A 16,060-nucleotide genomic window follows, 5' to 3' on the forward strand; every position below is an offset into this window, starting at 1 on the left:
TGGGCAGATATATCCTTAGCATCCATAAATGGTGAAGATAAGGATTTCAGTCTCTCCCTTATAATCCTCTCAGCACTGGCTACAGGCCAATGGTAGCCATTAGCTCCTAGACTGAGGAGAAAATGCTGATTGTTCAAGAGATAAGGGAAACAAGTGGAGATGTTTTAGAAGATATTTGTATTACTAGAGAGGAGATATTTTCAGTCTTACAGCATGTTAAGGTGGATAAGTCCTCAGGGCCTGACAGACTGCATCCTCAGATTTTGTGGGAGGCTTAAGAAGAAATTGTGGAGGCTCTTGCAGAGATATTTGCTTCATTACTAGCTGTTGGTAAAATGCCTGAAGACTGGAAGGTGGCTAAAGTTGGTTTGTTTAAAAAGAGGAGTGGGACAAACCAGAGTGGTTAGTCAGGCTGGAGTGGATTCTGAGGGACAGGATCTACCAGCACTTGGGTAAACGTAGACTGATTTGGAGGAGTCAGCATGGCTTTGTGCATGGCAATTTATGCTAAAACTAATCTTTAGAGTTTTTGGAATAGTGAAACAAGAGATTAAATGAGGGTAGGGATGTGAATGTTGTCTATTTGGACTTTAGCAAAGTTTTCAACAAGGTTCTATATGACAGGCTGGTCTGGAAGGTTAGGTCCCCTGGAATCAAAGGAGAGATGTTTAGGTGGATTCAAGATTTCCCTGGAGGTCGGAAGTACAGGGTGGTGGACCTCCAGGATTCTGATCTCAGGTTTGCTACCCATACCACGTGCTAGTGAAGCCAGAACTAGGAAGATTATACAGTTTAATACACGGCTAAGGAGTTGGTGTAGGAGGGAGGGCATAAGATTTTTAGACTTCCAGGGAAGGTGGGACCTGTACAGAATGGAAGGTTTGCACCTGAACTGGAGGGGGATCTAATATCCTAGCGGGAAGGTTTGTTAATGCTGCACGGTGGTGTTTAAACTCGAGTTGCAGGGGAATGGGAACCAGAGTGCCAGAACAGTTAGTGGAGAGGTTGTGGAGGCAGATGTTTGCTAAGAGCTCAGACAGAGTTAGGAATCAAAAGGTTGAACATAGTGCAAGTAGTGTCCTGAGCTGCCCATATTTCAATTCAAGAAGTATCATAGGAAAGAACAGTGGTGAAGGTGAGGTAGCCAGTTTACAAACAGAGGTGACGTGTCGTGAGGAGAGACTGTTGATAGGGTAAAATTGCAGTCAACAGGATGAGTTGGAATGTAGAAGGTGGGCAAAATCGAAAAGGGTGAATACAGAACTGAAGTTGTTATATTTGAATGTGTGCAGTATACGGAATAAGGTAGATGAACTTGCAGCACAGTTGCAGATTGGCAGATTTGATGTTGTAGGCATCACTGAATCATGAGTGAAAGAAGATTACAGCTGGGAGCGTGATGTCTAAGGATACACATTGTATCAAAAAGACAGGAAGGAAAGCAGAGGGGCGGTGTTGCTCTGTTGGTAAAAAATGAAATCAAATCATTAAAAAAAGGTGACATTCGGTCGGAAGGTGTTGATACATTGTGGATAGAGCAATGTTACAATAGTTATGGGGGACTTCAGTATGCAGGTAGATTGGGGGAAATTAGTTTGATGCTGAATTCCAGGAGTGGGAATTTCCAGAATGCCTACAAGATGGCTTTTTGGAGCAGCTTGTGGTTAAGCCCACTCGGGGATCAGCTTTTCTGGATTGGATGTTGTGCAATGAACCAAAATTGATTAGAGAACTTAAAGTAAAAGAGCCCTTAGGGAAAGTGATCCTAATATGATTGAATTTACCCTGCAATTTGAGGAGAAGCTAAAGTCAGATGTATCAGTATTACAGTGGGGTAAAGGGAATTACAGAGGCATGAGAGAGGAGATGCCCAGAATTGATAGGAAAAAAAAACACTGGCAGGGATGACAGCAGAGCAGCAATGGCTGGAACTTCTGGAAGCAATTCAGAAGGTGCAGGATATGTACATCACGAAGAGGAAGATGACACAACTGTGGTTAACAAGAGAAATCAAAGCCAACATAAAAGCCAAAGGGGGGCATATAATAGAGAAAAATTAGTGGTCAGTTCAAGCATTGGGAAGCATTTAAAAACCAACAGAAGGCAACAAAAAGTTATTAAGAAGGAAAAGATAGGATATGAAGGTTAGCCAGCCAATAGCATTAAAGAGAATAGCAGAAGTTTCTTCGGATACATAAAGTGTAAAAGAAGTGAGAGTGGATATTGGACCACTGGAAACTAATGCTGGAGAGGTAGTAATGGGGGACAAGGACACTGCGGACGAACTGAATAGTATTTTGCATCAGTCATCACTGCAGAAGTCCCTAGTGATGGAAGTTCCAGATGTCAGGGGGCATGAAGTGTATGAAATTCCATAACTAGAGAGAAGGTTGTTGGGAAACTGAAAGGTCTGAGGGTAGATAAGTCACCTGGACCAGATGGTGTACACCCCAGGGTTCTGAAAGAGGTGGCTGAAGAGATTGTGGAGGCATTAGTAATGATCTTTCAAGAATCACTGGATTCTAGAATGGTTCTGGATGAGGTCTCAGAGTACTTGGAGGTACATGATAAAATAGGCTGTAGTCAGCATGGTTTTCTTAAGGGAAAATCTTGTCTGACAAATCTGTTGGAATTCTTTGAAGAAATAACAAGCAGGATAGACAAAGGAGAATCGCTTGATGATGTGTACTTGGATTTTCAGAAAGCCTTTGACAAGGCGCCACACACAAGTTTGCTTAACAAGGTACAAGTCCGTGGTAGTACAGGAAAGATTCTAGCATGGATAAAGCAGTGGCTGATTGGCAGGGAGCAAAGAGTGGGAATAAAGGGAGCCTTTTCTGGCTGGCGGCTGATGACTAGTGGTGTTCTACAAAGGTCTGTATTGAGACCAATTCCTTTTATGATATACGTCAATGATTTTGATGATGGAATTGATGGCTTTGTTGCAAAGTTTGCAGATGACATGAAGATAGGTGGGGGGGGCAAGTAATTTTGAGGAAGTAGAGATTATGCAGAAGGACTTAGATTTGGAGAATGGGCGAAGAAATGGCAGACAGAATACAATGTCAGGAAGTGTATGGTCATGCATTTTGGTAGAAGAAATGAAAGTGTTGACTATTTTCTAAATGGAGTGAAAATAGAAAAAGCTGAGTTGCAGAGGTGCTTGGGAGTCCTTGTGCAGGATTCCTTGAAGGTTAATTTGCAGATTGAGTCTGAAATGAGGAAGGCAAATGTGATGTTAGCATTCATCTCAAGTGTACTAGAATATAAAAGCAAGGCTATAATGTTAAGACCTTATAAGGCACTGGTGAGGCCTCACTTGGGAGTATTGTGAGCAGTTTTGGGCCCCATATTTTAGAAAGGATGTGCTGAAACTGGAGAGGGTTCAAAGGAGGTTCACAAAAATTATTCCAGGATTGAACAGCTTGTCATATGAAGAATGTTTGATGGCTATGAGCCTGTATTCACTGGAATTCAGAAGAATGAGGGGTGACCTAATTGAAACCTTTTCAGTGGTGAAAGGCCTTGATAGAGTGGATGTGGAAAGGATGTTTCCTATGGTGGGAGAGTCTAAGACCAGAGGACACAGTTTTGGAAAAGAGGGCATCCAGTTAGAATGGAAATGAGGAGGAATTTCTTTAGCTCAAGAGTGGTAAATCTGTGGAAATCTTTGTCACAGGCTGCTGTGGAGGCCATTACTTAAGGCAGAGGTTGATAGGTTCTTGATTGGTCAGGGCATGAAAGGCTAACAGGAGAAGGCTATACGGGGATGGGTGGGTTGATGTATGATGAGAGGTTGAGTAGATTGGGACTCTACTCATTGGAGTTCCGAAGAATGAGAGGCGATCTTATTGAAACATATAAGATTGTGAAGGGGCTTGATCGGGTGGATGCGGGGAGAATGTTCCCAATGATGGGTGAAACTAGGACTAGGGGGCATAATCTTAAAATAAGGGGATGCCGTTCCAGGACTGAGATGAGGAGAAATTTCTTCACTCAGAGGGTAGTGGGGCTGTGGAATTTACTGCCCCAGAGAGCTGTGGAAGCTACTACACTCGATAAATTCAAAACGGAGATAGACATTTTCCTGGATAAAAATGCCATTAGGGGATACGGTGAACGAGCAGGTAAGTGGACATGAGGATAGGTTTAGATCAGCCATGTGATCTCCTGGACCAGTTTTTGATAGCCTGGATGGCTCGGAGAGGAATTTTCCAGATTTTTTCTCCTCAATTGGCAAATCGGTTTTCTTTTCCCCCGGGTGATCACTTGGGTTTGGGCAGGATGAATAATAAAATAAAATGGGCGGCATGGTGCCCTGTTGGTTGGCACTGTTGCCTTGTGGGATTTGGTGAAAACTAGAGTTAAGATTGGATCAGCCATGATCTTGTTGAATGGCGGAGCAGGCTTGAGGGGCCTATCTTGTATGTTCTTATGTTCTTATGTAAGGCAGGAAATTGGGGCTGAGAAGAGAATTGGATCAGCCAGGATGAAATGATGGAGCTGACTCAATGGGTCAAATGGCCTAATTTTGCTCCTATATCTTATGGTCTTACGGATGAAGGTTGTTTCTGAAAATGGGGACCAGTGGTGTAATGCAGGGATCAGTGTTTGGACCCAAGTTATGGTTAGAATAGGATAGATCTTTACCGTTTTTGCTCAAGACAACGAGATTGTGTGCAACTCCAGTCCATGGAAAACAATACATGTGGTACGGCTTAACTTAAAGAAAATCATATATTTACATGCAACAAGTGACTTCAATCGTCCACAACACTCAAAGACCACTAACAACCCGGGGTGTAGCATTATTCAGCTGCACAACAGCCCTCTGGAAGAAGTTGTTTTTCAGTCCTACTGTCTTGGCTACGGAGTTTCTGTATCTCCTTCCAGATGGCAGGAGATTGAACAGACAGTGTTCGGGATGGGATGGGTCTTTAATGATGTTACAACTTTGTTGTGGGCATCTAGAGTTGTAGATTGTCTCCAGGTTCTGTAATTGGGTCCCAATAATGTGCTGAGCCATCCTAATCACCCGTTGGAGTGCTTCGTGATCTGTTTTGCTGCAGCTGGAGTACCAACACTGTCATTCCGTGTGTCAGTATGCTGTCTATCGCATGTCAATAAAAGCTGGTTATTTATGTAAATAGTTTGAATGCAAATGCATACACAAGGCTTGGTCAGTAAATTTGCAGATGAAATTAGTAAGTGTTGTTGATAGTGAAGAAGTTTACTGTAGCATACAAGAGGACCTTGACAGATCGGGAGGTGGGCCAAGGAGTGCAAATGAATTTTGATGCAGATAAAGTGTGAGGTAATGAATTTGGTAAGTCAAATCAGCCTAGAACTTGAACTGTGAACGATAGGCACAAGGGAGTATAATGCAACAGATGGACTCGGGAGTACAAGTGTATAGTTCATTGGAAGAAGTGTCACAGGTTGACAGGCTGGAGAAAAAGGCATATGGCACTTCAGCCTTTCTCAGTCAGGGCTTTGCTGGGCCAGTATGTTACAATTGTATAAGTCATTGGTGAGGGTGCACTTGAAGTACTGTGTTCTGATTTGTTCACACTGTTGGAAGAAAGGCATGTTTAAACTGGAGAGAGTGCAGAAAGGATTTGGCAGGAATAGAGGGCCCTGAGTTACAGGGAGAGGTTGGCCAGGCTTGGACTTCATTCCTTCCAACTTAGGAGAATGAGAGGTGACCTTATTGAAGTGCTTAAAATTCAGAGAGGCATAGAAAAAGGGCAGGGGAATCCAAAACTAAGGGGCATAGGTTTAGTCTGAGGAGAAGAAATTTTAAAAGGGACCTGAGGGATAACTTTTCCTTCCAGCAGATGGTGAGTATATGGAATGAACTGCCGAAGGAAGTGGTTGAGGCGAGTATAGCACAATCTTTAAGAAGCACTTGGGTAGGTACATGGAGGGTCGGGTTCAGAGGGGTAGACAGATCGCAGGAAATTGGGGTTTGTTGGGTGGGCATGGTGAATGGTATGGACTGGTTAGACCTAAGGGCCCAAGTCTGTGCTGTGTTACTCTATCACTTGTTCAGTTGAGTCAATGGGGTTGCTATCGTGCATGACGATGTACACTGACGCTCCCCATCCAGAGTACACGATCCACCCCGTCCTCTACCTTGGTTTGCTTTCTGCCAGTGTTTCACTGCACACAGCCATGCTGTTTCATACTTACAACCAATTCAGGCTTGGGAGCACTGCACAAATTTTGGGAATACGATCCAATGAATTATTTAACATATGTCTGAAAAGAAAGAAAAAAAGATTTTTTTCTTAGAGTTATGTACTCTGCAGAACTGAAATCTAATTCCAGTTCTTGATGGAGTGGGCAGTCTAGTGGTGAATATAATTGATTAAATATGATTTGACCATCCATTTTTCTAATTGCCAGTAATTTTTCTCTCCCCCTTCTTCTCTCTTTTTCCATTCTGGTTTTCCTTTTGCTCATTCACTTCTCCTCACCTACCCATCACCTCCTTCTTGTGACCCTCCGACTTTCCTTTCTCCCGTAGTCCACTCTCCTCTCCTATCAAATTCCTTCTTCTTTAGCCCTTTTACGTCTTCCAACCATCACCTCCCGGCTTCTCATTCGTCCCACCCCCCTCACATGATCTCACCAATCACCTGCCAGCTTGTACTCCTTGCCCTCCCCCCACCTTCCAGTGGTGGTTTCTTCTCCCTTGCTTCCTTGTCCTGATGAAGGGTCTCAGCCCGAAATGTCATCTGTTTATTTCTCTCCATTGATGCTGCCAGACCAGCTGAGTTCCTCCAGCACTTTGTGTGTGTCACTCTAGATCTGCAGCATCTGTGGAACATCTTGTGTTTATGATTAAACTTGCTTCTGCGTGCTTTTGGTTTAAAAAGTCTTGTACCATGACATTGTGGAAGTGCGAGTTGATAACCACATGCCAATGTGACCAACCTGGTCCTAGGAAGCTTGTCACTTACCTGAATGAGCTGCAACTCTCATACTTCCTTTCCCTTTAATGTGGCAGCTAATTGGAGGGGCGGGCAAAGGAACCTGCTTTTCTAGCACCACCTTTGGACTGGAAAGAACCTATTAACCCGTATGCCTTTCGACTATAGGCGGAAACCAGAGAACCCAGAGGAAACACACATGGTCACAAGGAGAATGTACAAACTCCTTACAGGCAGCGGTGGGAATTGAACCAGAGTCAGTGGTGTTGTGCTAGCCACTACATTACCGTGCTGCCACCAATGTTTTTCCAATGAAGACTGCTGTTTCCAGAACTCATTTCGGCAAAATTATTATTGCCTGAGATTAATAAATAAATCCATGTACAATAAAAAATTGAAAGCTACGTAATTTACAAAGATCCTCTTTATTCTGGAGAATGGAGCAGCAACAATTCTCTTGTTATTGAATGCGTTACACGATGCTATATTGATTTCTCACTAGTAAAACATTTCAATAAGAAAAGGATCACCCTTCAGTTACGTACAGGAAAACGAGAGATGTCAGGCCGACAAAAGACTTCACAGTGACACTTCGCAACATGTTATTGTCCAAGACCCTGTAACAGACAGAGAATCTGGATGACACTTGGAACTCTAGAAACATCCCTCGATCTTTACAAATGGACCATTCTGGCGCACACTATGCACAAAACTGTAATTGGAAATTGGCCGCCACGATGGCGTAGTAGTTAGAACGTTGGAGTTCGGAGTTCAATTCTGACATAATCTGTAAGGCCTCCCGATAGAACTGGGCTTTTTCCAGTTGCTCCAGTTTCCCCCCTCAGTCCAAAGAGATACCGGTTAGTAGGTTAATTTGTTATCGTAAATTATCCCTTGATTATGTTAGGGTTAATCAAGGGGGGCTTGTCAGGGGCTGTTGGACAGTTTGGCTCAAAGGGCCAAAAGGGTCTATTCCACGTTGTATCTCTAAGTAACTAAAAACATTTCCAAAATGAAGTGGCTGTAAGAGGAAAAAAATTGGTGGTTCAGAAGTTAAAAAATAAATATAATGCATATTTAGTATTACTATTACTTTTGAATTAATCTATGCTTTTTGGAATTTTGTTTTGTAACATCTTAGTTTGAAGACTTATGTTACATAGACTGCTGGAAGGATACTGCATTCAAATCTTGGTAACTAAGCGACTGGCTGTGCATCTGTGTTTCTGGTATATCCTAAGTGGAAGACACGTACCTTTCACCTGAAGCTAGGTATAATCGTGTTGGGGATCAGAGCAAATCTACAGGATGAATTATACTTGCCTGGAATCGGAAAATTACAGTCCTGGTTAATATATTCAATCAATATGTATATGTCAGACTGGTTGGAAAGAAATATCTGGAGCATCATGATTGTTAGCCAGCATAATCAAAGTCACTACCCATCCCAGACATTTTCTCTTTTCTCCTCTGCCATCAGGCAGCTCTGTTCATGTACTGGTTCATGTCTTTAATTTCCTTTATTGTTTTTCCTTTTGACAAAATGAAAATGCAGAACATGACTGTGTCTCCTGCAAGTCTCTGCTCTTTTTTAATATAGGCTCCCCAGAGAAATTGTTCAGAAATCTCAAATTGGACATTTGCTTGCCTGAATAGCAAGAATGAGTGATGAGAACATTTAGAAATACTGGGAAGACAGGAAATATCTATCATGCATTGGAGGACAAATGACCTAAATGAAAATTTATTTCACATTTCATTCCCCCGTGCATTTAGTGGATTCACATTTTGTGAATATTTCTCACTTTGAAAGCATCTGCTTGTATGAGCAAGTTACCATTTCATATTTACATGTTCCTCTATAGTCAGGTCTACTGCAGTTTAATGCTGGAAGATCTGCAGTGAGAGATAAGATAGTAGAAATATATTAGGAAAAGGAATTGATGGAACATGAAAGGACTGTTTCGACTTACAGCCACTCAAGTCGATAGAGGTCTTGGAATACTCCAGGCTCCAGGTCAGTAATGCGATTGAAACTCAGAAATCTGCAGAAGAAGGAATAATGGTTGATACTTATATAGCAAAGACTGAAAGAGGCTTCACACAAAATTCTTCCAAAGTATAATTAATGTAGTTAAAAAGTGAAATGCTGTAGTCTATTCACATTTAGCCTTATCTCACCAATAGCAAGCTGTTTTGCAGATGTTTACTTATTAGGAGCCAATGGTTGTCTGGGATCCCAGGAGAACTTTGTGCTTATCTTGAAGTATGGGAATTGTGGAGTGTCTCATTTGGAAATGAGCAAACTCAATTGTCTATCACCCCCTCAGTCAAAGGGCCTTCCTGGAACTGATGGCTTTGTGGCAGGAATTTGCAGGCATCAGGAATTCTGGGTTGAGTTGGCCTCAAAGCCCATTCCTCATGGAATGCTTGGATAGATAAGGGACTTCATCCCATTAAATCAAAGTTTGAAAAGAAACATCACAGCTTGCGATACTGGTCAGTGTAACTGTTTGCTTACTGGGATTGGATTAGGATCTGAATTGTCGTTTTCCTTAAAGTTTTATTTTCTTTAAGCTTGCGTATGTGTGTGTATAATCACCTGTTTGTAAATGTTCAGTGGATTTTTAGTAATTTTTAGTATAGCAGTACAGAGATACAGCGATACAGGGACACTAACCTGTACATCTTTGAAACATGGGAAGAAAGCTGAGCGCCACACAGTGACAAGGAGAATGTGCAAATTCCACACAGATAGTGGCAAGAATTGAACCTGAATCACTGGCATTATAATAATGTGCTAACGATCGGGTTACCTTACCATCCTAAATTTTGTAGTTTCTTTGTCTGCATGCTGTATGACTTCATAAATCAAAGCATCTCATAGGCTGTTCTGATCAAGGAATTTCCTTATCCGTCTCATCTGAGCCAGTTAGAAATAAATTTCTGGAGAATTGAATCTTGTGGAATAATATATACTCTGATAAAATCTCAAGCAAAATGCTGAAGAAATTCAGCATGTCAGGCAGCATCTCTGGAGAGGAATAAAGAGAAAATGTTTTGGGCCAAGACCCTTCATTAGTTCTGATGAAGGGTCTCGGCTTGAAACATTGTCTCTTTATTCATCTCCATAGATGCTGCCTGACCTTGTTGAATTCCTCCAGCATTTTGTCAGTGTTACTCTGGATTTCCAGCATCTGCAGAATCTCTTGTGTAAGTAAAAGCATAATGTCCAGTTATTATATACCAGTCATAATGATGATTTTCACTAAATAGTATAGGATGGAGTGAAATCACTAAGTAAGCTCTCAACCCTTTAAATACTCACAGTTTTCTCAGTTTGGAAAGTCCTGAAAAGGCTTTGCTGGATATGGAACTAATTGAATTAAATTGCAACATCCTGTGGAATAAAAGACAGAAATCTACTTCAAAAATAAGTCAAAAAAGACTGACACCATTCCATGCACCCCCCCCCCCACTCTCTGTGTGAAAAACTTACCTTTAACATCCCCCTTGTACCTACTTCTGAGCACCTTAAAACTATGCCTTCTCCCCGTGTGTTAGCCATTTCAACCCTGGGAAAAAGCCTCTGGCTATCCACGCGATCAATGCCTCTCATCACTATCAGGTTACCTCACATCCTCCGTTGCTCCAAGGAGAAAAGGCCAAGTTCACTCAACCTATTCTCATAAGGCACACTTGCCAATCCAGGCAACATCCTTGTAAATTTCCTCTGCACTCTCTCTATAGCATCCACATCCTTCCTGTAATGAGGTGACCAGAACTCACAGCTCTTGAACAGTTGATGACGGCCAACACACCATACGCCTTCTTAACAACACTGTCAACCTGCGCAGCAGCTTTGAGAGTCCTGTGGACATGAACCCCAAGATCTTGCTGATCCTTGACACTGCTAAGAGTCTTCCCATTAATATTATATTCTGACTTCAGATTTGACCTACCAGAATGACAGACTTTACACTTATCTGGCCACTTCTCAGCCCAGTTCTGCATACTATCGATGTCCTGCTGTCACGTCTGACAACCTTCCAGACTTCAAAATTCAGTTCTGGCTTCCTCTTTAAGGAGTCTCTGTCGAAAGGGTGAGTTTTCCCAAGAAGCTCTGGTTTCCTCCCACAGTCCAAAGATCTACCAGATAGGTTAAATGGTCATTGTAAATTGCCCCCTGATTAGGTTAGGGCTAAATCAGTGTGGTTGGGGGTTGCCGGGGCAGCACAACTGAAAGGGCTGGAAGGGCATATTCTTCACTGAATCTCTAAATAAATGAATAAATAATCACACTTCAAATACTTCCAAGGTATTTGTTAAAGTAGATTAACTGAATAAAAGCAGTTTTCCTGGAAACAGCGCAAACTTTTGGAAATGGCCAGTATTCATTCTTACATTATTGTATTGATCTTTTTATTCCAGTAAGGATTTCAAGTTAGTACCCCAATTGCAGTCTGCAATGTCAGAGCAACAAATGGAGTATACCCTCTGACAATTGCATAGGTGTTAGACATGCCTTTAAATCCTCTCAAGGAAGGTCTAATTTTATGGTCAATTTATTTGGCTGAATCTGCATGACAACAATCAGCTTCGCATTGTTATGGCACTGTTTGATTTACACATTTCAACAGACAAAAAAATGCATGCACTCCTTGTAATATACTTTATATATCAGATTCCTGAAACTCTGAGAGCCAGCAGCACATGGCATGGTCAGCATTGGTCTGGCCATTGTTCTGGATGGTGCTACCATTGTGGTCTGTACTTTGGTGGAATTAGTGCTGGCAAAAGGACCTTGATAACTCTTCTGCAGAACCACCAAAAATGCAGCATTTTCCAATGGGAGGCAGAAAAGGCTTCACTGATGTTAAAAAACTGGAGGTTTGTTTTAAAGATATGGATGATACGGATTGGGGTGGGAGACAGACCTGGATTGTATTTTAAATCAATTAAATAAAGGTGAAATTTTAATTATAAGCTAACCCTATTGTATTTTGCCCAATTGCACCAGAATATGTACATCCTGGATCACCGTCTACAGCCACTAGAGGACCCACCAATAGACAACCCCTTAGGAGAAGATCACACTCATTTTTGTTGATCACACTACAACTATTGCGTGTACTTGCTATAATTATCTAATTTCACTTCTTTAAATCTTTACCTTAACACCATCCATACTTGAACTAATGGAATAGATACTGTGCTCAGTCATTAATAAATATCAGAATTAGAAACAGCCAGGTACAACTTATAGAGGGCAATCTCAAGAGCAAAAGAACAATTCCGATTGTGGTCAGAAGATGAATCAGATACACATCAGCTCTGGCAGGGTTTTCAAAATGAAGCCTAACATTATGAATCCTTCACTCCAACATCATTTATGCAGTTTTCGAAGGGGAGAATAAAACTATAGCTATGAGGATCCCTGCAGCATCTGGTGACCCTTTGATCTTGGTCTCGAAGGCTGATGTCAGAACGTCTTTCAAGAGGGTGAACCCTTGCAAGCTGACAGGCCTTGATGATGTATCTGGTAGGACTATGAAACCTATGTCAACCAACTGGCAGGAGTGTTCAAAGAAATTTTTAATCTCTCACTGCTACAGTCAGAAGTCCCCACCTGCTTTAAAAAGGCAACAACCATACCAATGCCCAAGAAGAGCAGGATGAGCTGCCTTAGCAAATATCATCCAGTAGCACTCACATCTTCATAATGCTGCATCTGCAAAGCAAACAGCATTAGGAAGGACCCCACGCACCCCTCATACAAACTCTTCTCCCTCCTGCCATCTGGCAAAAGGCACCGAAGCATTTGGGCTCTCACGACCAGACTTTGTAACAGTTTCTTCCCCCAAGCCATCAGACTCCTCAATACCCAGAGTCTGGACTGATATCAACTTACTGCCCTCTACTGTGCCTATTGTCCTGTTTATTATTTATTGTAATGCCTGCACTGTTTTGTGCACTTTATGCAGTCCTGGGTAGGCCTGTAGTCTACCGTAGCTTTTTGTGTTGCTTTACGTAGTTCAGTGTAGTTTCTTGTATTGTTTCATGTAGCACCATGGTCCTGAAAAATGCTGTCTCATTTTTACTGTGTACTGTACCAGCAGTTATGGTCGAAATGACTTGACTTGATTATGGAGATAAAGTGCTTTGAGAGGTTGGTTATGGCAAGAATCAACCCCTGTCTAAGCAAGCACCTATACCCACTGCAATTTGCCTATTGGTCTACAGCGGATACGATCTCATTGGCTTTTCACACAGCCTCCGATCACCTGGATAATACTAATACTTACATCAGAATGTTGTCCATTGACTACAGCTCAATGATTTAACACGATCATTACTACAGTTCTGATCAAAAAGATCCAAACCTGGGCTTTTGTACCTCCCTCTGCAACTGGATCCTCAACTTCCTCACCGGAAGACCACAGTCTGTGCAGATGAGAAATAACAGCTCCACCTCACTAATATCAACACTGGCACACCTCAAGGATGTGTACTAAGCTCACTGCTATTTCTCTCACTACACCCATGACCAGGCACAGCTCAAAGGCCATCCGTAAAGATGCTGATGACACAACTATTGTTGGCAGAATTTCAGATGTTAATGAGGAGGTGTACAGAGGTGAGATAGATCAGCTGGTTGAGTTGTGTCACAGCAACAACCATGTACTCAACTTCAGTGAGACCAAAGAATTGATTGTGGACTTTACCAATTGATTATTGTACGGGTAAGACAAGGGTACACAACACCAATCCTCATCAAGGGATCAGTAGTGGAAAGAGTGAGCAATTTCAGGTTCCTGGTTGTCAACCTCTCTGAGGATTTATCCTAGGCTGGCATATTGATGACACGGCAGCAGCTACATTTCATTGGGAGATTGAGGAGAGATTTGGTATGTCACTAAAGACATTCACAAATTTCTACAGAAGTACCATGGAGAGCATTCTAATTTGTTCAATCACCATCTAGTATGGGGGGGAGCACTACACAGGATTGAAATTAGCTACAGGAAGTTGTGAACTCAGTCAGCTCCCTCATGGACAACAACATCGCACATCTACAAGGAGCGATGCCTCAGAAAGACAGCATCCATCATTAAGGACCCCTATCAGCCCTCTTCTCATTGCTACCATCAGGGAGGAGGTCTGGAAAAGCTTCTCCCCCTCTGCCATCAGATTTTCTGAATGAACATCAAACCCATGAACACCTCCTCACTACTTTTCTCCTCTTTTTGCACAAGTTATTTAATTTAGAGGCTTTTACCCAGGGCTGAAATGGTTGACACAAGAGGACATGGGTTTAAGGTGCTGGGGACTAGGTACTGAGGAGATGTCAGGGGTAAGTTCTTTACTCAGAGAGTGGTGACTGTGCGGAATGGGCTGCCGGCAATGGTGGTGGAGGCGGATATGATAGGGTCTTATCAGAGACTTTTGAATAGGTACATGGAGCTGAGAAAAATAGAAGACTATGGGTAAGCCTAGTAATTTCTAAGGTAGGGACATGTTCGGCACAACTTTGTGGGTTGAAGGGCCTGTTTGTGCTGTAGGTTTTCTATGTTTCTTTGCTTCGATATACACTTTACTGTAATTTACTGCTTATCATTATGTATTGTAATGTACTGCTGCTGCATAACAAGAAATTTACTACATATGCTGGTGATATTAAACCTGAATCTAATTATCATGGACATACATCATGAAATTTGTTACTTTACAGTAACAGTACAGCTCAAAAAATAAAAATATTACTATAAGTTACAATAAGAAATACAGTGCTGTGCCCAAGTCTTAGATACATATACAGTATATAGCTAGGGTGCTTAAGGCTTTTGCATGGTACTGTATTGTCAACATGGAGCAGAGAGCAAGTTTGTAAATCTGGTGGGAGCAAAGAATGTTGGAAATGGTGAGGATGGATGAGACCAGGTAAGATCATTTGATTCCAAACAATTGGTTTATTGGTCATTACAGAATGTCTCTCTGGTGCTTCCTGCTCCTTCCCCTCTCCCTTCCCCTTTTCATAGCTGTGAATTCCCATCTTCCTTCCCCTTTTCCACTCAGTCTATAATAGAAACCCATTTCAGCAATACAGTGCAATACATAAAATCACTATATATATACCTAAGTCTTTTGCATAGTACTGTAAAAAAAAAGTGAAAAAAGAGATTAAAATAGTGAGATAGTGTTCATGGACCATTCAGAAATCTGATGATGGAGGGGAAGAAGCTGTTCCTAAAATGTTAAGGGCATGTCTACCCTCTTCTGTACCATCTCCCTGGTGGGAGTAATGAGATGAGGGCATTATCTTGGATGGTGAAGGTCTCCAATGAATCACAAAACTTATTATTATTGTACCTTGAAAAGTGCTTTAAAATATAATGAAGAATTTCTGTAAAGTTGGATTTCTGCAAATCAGAGAGACCTGTACTGCTTTAAAATGAGACAACTGACTTATATTTCCCACTTATATTTTTGTGGTAAAGTATGTATACCTCTCTGGACACACCCCTCTGCTGACGGCTCCTCCCACAGACCCCTGTATAAAGGTGATTGGGGCACTACTCCTCCCTCAGTCTTCAACATGGTCGTGCTCCCTTTTCACTGTTAATAAAAGCCTATTGTTCACTTCAAGTCTCCTAGAGTTATTGATGGTGCATCAATTTTCAACTTGTGAATCTTGATAATAATCTTTGCTGATTATCTTTTTTATTCCAATGGCTAATTAATGTATTCTTTGTTCTTGAAATACTCACAGTACATCCAGTTCTTGATATCTGATGAACATTTCATCTGTGAGAGTTGTGAAGTTGTTATAATTTAGATCTCTAGATGAAGAAAGGGACATAAAAATGCATTCTGAACACATTTTCCATTGTATTTGCCACAACATTTAGAACAACAGCGAGCTCTTATCTAATGCAAATGTTCCAAATTATTCCTGTTTTACTGGATTGAGCATCTGCATCAGTATAAACGTTTCAACAGAAGAAGAAACAACTGGCTCATGATAATAATAATAATAGCTTTTTTGTAGAGCACTTTAATACAAATTATGTAGTTCAAAGTGGAAACATGAAAAGACAAAATAATAACACACACAAAATGCTGGT

At 41.6% G+C, this 16,060-nt stretch overlaps 1 protein-coding gene across 9 annotated transcripts in view; it reads right to left on the bottom strand.

Moving 5' to 3' along the window:
• rxfp2l (relaxin family peptide receptor 2, like) overlaps window positions 1–16,060 on the bottom strand; it is a 118,195-nt gene that overhangs the window by 32,274 nt on the left and 69,861 nt on the right. For all 9 annotated transcript variants that reach the window (XM_059976795.1, XM_059976789.1, XM_059976788.1 and 6 more), the window contains 5 exons: window positions 15,704–15,775; window positions 10,264–10,335; window positions 8,909–8,980; window positions 7,481–7,552; window positions 6,193–6,261 (listed from right to left, as the gene is read on the bottom strand). In XM_059976795.1, the coding sequence (XP_059832778.1) occupies window positions 6,193–6,261; window positions 7,481–7,552; window positions 8,909–8,980; window positions 10,264–10,335; window positions 15,704–15,775 (357 nt within the window). The remainder of the gene's footprint in view (window positions 1–6,192; window positions 6,262–7,480; window positions 7,553–8,908; window positions 8,981–10,263; window positions 10,336–15,703; window positions 15,776–16,060) is intronic.

This window comes from Hypanus sabinus, chromosome 8 (assembly GCF_030144855.1).
Source record: "Hypanus sabinus isolate sHypSab1 chromosome 8, sHypSab1.hap1, whole genome shotgun sequence".
NCBI classification, from domain to species: domain Eukaryota; kingdom Metazoa; phylum Chordata; class Chondrichthyes; order Myliobatiformes; family Dasyatidae; genus Hypanus; species Hypanus sabinus.